Consider the following 6,275-nt stretch of genomic DNA (forward strand, 5'->3'; position numbering starts at 1 on the left):
AAACATTGGCCCTTGCACATTATTGGTGCTGCACTGAAGAGAATAGATTTTTGGAGACCGTATATTGGGAAGCATCCCTTGCTAAGTCTGGAGAGTTCCAGGCAGCCCCCTTTTCTCCATGCTTCCAGCCTAGCCCTCCCTAGTGTGTGGTCTTCACTCCCATGACCAGACCTAGCATTTGCACCTAGTTCAGACTTGACAGGTTGCCTGTTTATGCAACACACCTTCACATCTCCCTGTATTGACCTATACCATTTCGAAAGTTAAATAACATGGCTGGACATGTCTGCTGGTTTTGTTCATCTCAGTTGAACATTATGTTCTGATATCTTGCATTCTTCTATCCAGGCCATAATTCAGAGGGTGACCTGTATGAAAACTTCCTTGAGGTAGAGCTTTCAAGCAGGCAGCACAGTAAGTGATTAGTCGTTTCCCCTTTGTCATTGATCCTCAAGACTAAACACCGTTCAGGGAGGAAGGCTGTCCCCAGACTTCTATACGGTGCTGAAATGGGAGGTGGGGAAAACCCGATTCCATGAGCAAAGTTCCATTCACAGTTCTTAGGATGCAAGGCATTATCACTGGAAAGAATTTGTTGTTGTCGCTGCTGCCGCATGATTTCTCGGAGCATCGTGAGAGACCTTTCTGGTCTCCAGTGAGTGGAAATGTTGACTTCTTTTCTTCCCAATTGATGCTACTCGGGAGGTGGGACTCACCTTAGGCTCTCATGTGCCTCTTCTCCCTTCCAGTATCAAGGCCGAATAGCTTAGAGAACAGTGAAAATGCATCCTCCAGCAGCTCCCCTCTGAACTTCAAAGGTAAGATATATTCCCAAATATATGGTGGATTGCATCCTGGCATACTCACCTAAAAGCTGCACTGGAATTCCAGTGCGTAAAGTTTTAATTTCATAGGGTAATGCCCTCTTATTAAAATGGGATGGATTGATAGAGGACAAAGGCTAATATTCATGATGAATATATTACCTCTATTATCCAAGGCTGTATCCATATGAATACTAGTGGCTGGGAATTATGAGGGGGAAGAGTTCTGTTGTACTCATGTCCTGTTTGGCCACAGTGGGAGCAGAATGCTGGAACAGTTAGGTGTTTGGCCTGATATAAGCAGGCCTTTTCTCATGATCACATTACTAATTGTGCTGTTGGTTGGTGTGTTTATCAAATTTATAGATGGCTTAATAATAACAACAAATCTAAATGGCTTACATAAAATACAGATGTATTTAACATGGTTGGTTTTAAATCAGTGCTTCATCATCTGTTGATTTGTAGGATACCTTTTTCAGAAAACTACCCCAAGTCCAAATGTTGTTTTACAATTAAATATATATATATATATTAGAAGCAATTGTAAATAATGATATCCATATTTAAGTACAAAAGAATAAATCCACACAACATCATATGAAACAATACAAATAAACTAACCTGGTTTTGGGAACATATGGCCAAGCGTGTCTCTTATTCTTTGGTATGGACGCTTTGGGTAGAGGAGGGGACACAGGTGGCATTGTGGTCTAAACCATTTAGTCTCTTGGGCTTGCTGGTTGTAAGGTCGGCAGTTTGAATCCGCATGACAAGGTGAGCTCCCGTTGCTCTATCCCAGCTTCTGCCAACCTAGGAGTTCAAAAGCACACCAGTGCAAGTAGATAAATAGGTAGTGCTGTGGTGGGAAGGTATACAGCATTTCCGTGTGCGCTGGCTTCTATCATGGTGTCCTGTTGTGCCAAAAGCAGTTTAGTCATGCTGGCCACATGACCTGGAAAGCTGTCTGTGGACAAACACCGGCTTCCTCGGCTGAAAGCAAGATGAGCACTGCAACCCCATAGTCGCCTTTGACTGGATTTAACTGCCCAGGGATCCTTCATATTTGGGTGGTGCTCAAAGAAAGCTTCTTCACAGAGTGAAAGGGAAACAAGATGGTAACTTTGATATGTCTTAATCTCCTGGCACAGGTTCTTTTGATCGTATTCATGGCAGATCAGAGAGTCTCAGTAGTGAAGACACGGTGCTGACTAAAGACACACCTGGCTCACCTAGAGACGGCCTTTTTTGTCCTACCTCTTCTGCTCCTGGGGGCTCAAACACTAAGCACAATGCCTCCCTTACCAGGAACTCTGCGTTTTCATATGATATATCTCAGAAAAGTAGCCCAGCCCATGCACAGTCTGCTAGGCATCGGCCTGCTTCTCCGGGCAGCGAGTTGGTGACTTTGGAAGAATTCCTGAAAGAAAGCCACAGATCAATGCCACTTAATGTAAGCACCCAGAACTCCATTTATGATTTGAAATGATTTATTCAGTGATTGACTGGTTGTGGTTTATTCAATGAAATGAATACATTGACGTGTACACAGTAAGCTAATGTTGGAGGAACTGACGAAGGGGTGAATTTCTTTCACCTCATGTATGAGATGAGCCAACAGGTGCAAGGTCAGCCAAGCCAGTTGCTATGGCAGCGGCCCAGCGGCATCTTTATAAGTGATTAAGGCATGTCAGCGCATTCGTCAGTCAGTGATTCTGCCACTGAGTTTGAGTCTGTGTTACGTCTTGAATTGCTGGAGCAACAAGATTGCTTTCTACTTGTATGTATCTGTATCTGTATCTGTAAAGCCTACAAGCCGTATGCATATATCCATATCTGGAAGCCTGATCTTCTGCAGCAGCAAAGGCACCGAGTTGCGCCCAACATTGGGGGCCCCCCTGTTATGTGCCCCCTCACCTGGCCAGGCCAACAACCCACCACCACCCACCCACCCACCGCCTTACTTTTCAAAAGGCACCCTGGCAATCATGAAAGGGGCGTGCTGGGGTGAAGACTCTTCGCCCTGCTGCGGCCCTGGCAAAGATTGCCAGCACACCTTTCCGGAAGGCTCCCTGGTGATCCTCAGAAGGTTTAAGTTTATCCATCCATTAATCAAAGCATAGAAATTGGGTGGCATCTTTGTATATCCATATTCAGACAGTGATTTTATTAGCTCCATGTTCATTCAGTTTCTTTGTTTTCTCAGGACGCATCCAGCAGAGACGACTTCCTGAGTGACTATTTCAGAAAAGCAAATGAGCCTCCATCTATTGGAAGTCAACTTTCTCAGGCAAATAGGAAGGAGGCAGCCAAGATGCCCACCATCTACGTCACACCAACCGTAAAGATGTCTGGTGCTAATGAAGACGGAAGGCTAGCCAAGCCAGGCCACTATGTCAAACCAAACCTTCGACCAACAGAATCTGAGTTTGCAGCAAACTCCAACAATTCCTGCAAGCTCCCTCCTGCATCTCAAAGGGGTTCGAGGCAGGTGGCACAGTCTTCTCAGCAGGGCAGTAACATGAGCAAGCAGAGCACATCGTTGAACCGTGCATTTAGCTTGGCTTCCGCAGACCTCCTCAGAGCCACTGGTCCAGAGGCATACAGACGCTATGACAGCCTTCCAAAGCCTGTGACTGCCGATCTCCAGCTGGGCAAGGACTCAGATATCCAGACCTCTCCACTTCCTGTAGCGGGAGGCTCCCAGGTCTTGCTGAGAGAGAGGCCGCAGTCTGCAAAGGTGGCAGGTTCTCTGCAGAGCGTTAATTCTCGCTGTCGGCAGCTTGATGTCAGGAGGCTCTCTCTTGCGCCTCCAAAAGATGAGAAGTCACTCTTGTTCCCCCCGTTTTCTTCCTCCCCAACCACTTCCAAGGATGACCTGAACTCTCAGCCACAGGAGCAAGCCAAGCCAGGTTTGGAGCAGCACTGCTCCCCTCCACAATATGCTGCTTCTAAGATCAAATCCAAGCCGGTGCTGCGGTCTGGGGAAGTGGCCACAGTGACTCCTGTCAGAATTGTCTCCGGCAGCACGGAAGGGAGCAGCCCCCAGGGGCCGAGCCCGAGTGAGGCCTCTCTTACCAAAGGTCGATCCCCAGAAAATAAAATTCCAGCAGGAGGCACTGAAGAAGCAAACAGAGGGGGCAGCTCCAAGAACCCTCCATCATCACCAGATTCTCATGCTGATCAGCAGACTGTTTGGTATGAATATGGCTGTGTGTGATGCCCTTGCCTTCCTCCCCTCACCCCCAAAAACAGATGTACAATATGTGCTTCAGTACTGAAAATTTGGTGGCGTCAGGAGTGATGGTGTCTCTAAATTCAGAGCCACCTGCCAGATGTCTTAACTCTCTTTTAGATGCTAACGTACAGCCTTGCTTGGCCTGACGCCTTCCAGGTGTTTTGGACTACCAGCTCCCATCATTCCTTGCCAGCCTCAGTGGCCAGGGATGGTGGGATTTGTAATCCAATGGAGGGCACTGGTTTGGGCAAAGCGAGTGTAATGGAACAAAATGCATTGGTGTACCCTCGAGGTGAAAGATTGAATTGCCAAATGCAGCTGCTGCTCTTGTGCCTAGATGACTATGTGGACAGATCAAGTGTCTCCATTTCTTCCTGCTCTCCCTCAAACCCAGAAATTAAGCTGAACTCCTGGAAGCACAGAGTGCTTGCAGTGTTGCTTCCCTTTAACTCTCCTGCTGGCCCTGTTGCTCTTCATTAATTGGAAAACTGCATATTTGTGTGTCTTTGCCTACTGAGTTCAAGCCTTAATAAAACATCGCCCGATAAAACAGGCACCTCCCTCCTATTTTAAAATGGCAGGCAATTTTTACTAAGCTGTTAAGTCTCTTATTTGGTCTGGGTTGGAGCAGCTGCTGTTTTAAAAACGAGGTGACTAAAACGTAGAGGTCTCTGTCTCAACCCTTCCCTCTGATGGCTGTCACAGTACATTAGGAGGCCTGTTCAATGTCCTGGGGTTGTGTGTTGTTGTTTTTACTGCACCTGCATTGTGGTGCAGTGGAGGTGCTGCCTTTTTTATATATATGGCTAACGTTTTATGAAAAACACTGGAACGGACGCACTGTTCTTGTGGGGTAACAGTGACTCCATGCACTAGACTGATGTGTTCACTACTGCAAATGTTATATTTCTGCGTGGCTCTGCTGGGAGCCACGGGGAAATGAACAGATACTGCAATTCTGCTTTCCTCCTAATGTGTACAGTTGCTTGTATCATAAATGATACGTAGCAGATTCTTTTGATGACTTTATGACTGCTGCAATCTTCAGGCTATTTTTTTCCACCGGAGCCAGTCATTTTAAGTAGTTGATATTTTCAGGCCCAGATTCTAACACTGTTAACTGGAACTGTGTAGAAACCAAAACACATTTCTATGCACATGAAATAAATGCTTTTTTATTAAATCATATTTATGCCCAGCTGAAAGACTTTTACATTTTGGGAGCTTCATTGAGTGCTTATGTATATCTTGAGTGTTTTGTGTGTTTCTGCTGTTTTTCTTGTAAAGATGCTTCCCCTCCCTTTCTGTGTGTGACAGATTACCTTACAACAGAATTGTAAAAGTTCTCCTGATTTTTGATTTACTATAGTGAGAGAACACACAAATCTGTAACAATTGCACATAACCGGTGACTAGTGTGTAGCGGATCATATTGTAAGAAGAGTGAGATTGTTTATAATAAAGCTTTTTTTAAATACACATTTCTGTTAATGTCTCTCCGGAGGATTGCATTAACAGCCATTCTAAAAAGAAAAAAAGGGGAGAAAGGTGATGGTTGACAAGTTGTGATTTTCATTCCCTCATATTAATATTTATAGAAAGGCTTCCCACATTTGCCTCCAGACAGGGTCCTCCAACTTCGTCTCTAGGGTATAATACTCAAATACAGTTTTAATAATAAATTCATAGTACTTTTAATAAAAGGTTCCCATACATGCATTAGACCTGTTCTTTGACAGGTACTAAAATTTTGTGAATGATCTCTTAATCTTTTGGCTTTATTTTTTGTCTCTTGAAGCTTGTTTACATAATTCAGCCTTTCCACAGCTGTTATTAACTTAACTAGTCTATCTGCAGGGTTCTGTACAATTCTCTGGGTGGGCTCTGTCCACAGGTCTGCTGCAGGATTCCTCTTATATCAAAGAGAAGGGAAGGAATGGAATGGAAGAAACGGAGTTGTACTTATTAATGGGGATGTTCACAGTTAATTAACTGGGCCTGACTTTGATATAAAATGCCCCACTCAGCTGCTAAGAGTCAGGCACTTGTGAAGCTGTTAGAAATACTCAAACCCATTGAAATCATTGTGGACTTCAGTTCATTACAGTGGCTCTACTCTGAGTATTACTAACGGTGGATATCGCCTAGTAACTTAACCAAGGCTACCCAGTGAATTTCATGGCTGTAGCATCTCTAAGCCTTCCTATTGCTGG

The 6,275-nt window shown here is 44.8% G+C and overlaps 1 protein-coding gene across 3 annotated transcripts in view; it reads left to right on the plus strand.

The window, feature by feature from the left end:
* CCDC88C (coiled-coil domain containing 88C) overlaps window positions 1-5,541 on the plus strand; it is a 100,185-nt gene extending 94,644 nt beyond the window's left edge. For 2 of the 3 annotated variants that reach the window (XM_081171906.1, XM_081171908.1), the window contains 4 exons: window positions 349-414; window positions 750-818; window positions 1,976-2,277; window positions 3,031-5,541. In XM_081171906.1, the coding sequence (XP_081028032.1) occupies window positions 349-414; window positions 750-818; window positions 1,976-2,277; window positions 3,031-4,044 (1,451 nt within the window). In that variant the 3' untranslated portion in view covers window positions 4,045-5,541. The remainder of the gene's footprint in view (window positions 1-348; window positions 415-749; window positions 819-1,975; window positions 2,278-3,030) is intronic. The other variant, XM_081171907.1, reaches the window with a different exon arrangement.
* The last annotated feature ends 734 nt before the right edge of the window (window positions 5,542-6,275 follow it).

This window comes from Podarcis bocagei, assembly GCF_964188305.1.
Source record: "Podarcis bocagei genome assembly, chromosome: 1".
NCBI lineage: Eukaryota > Metazoa > Chordata > Lepidosauria > Squamata > Lacertidae > Podarcis > Podarcis bocagei.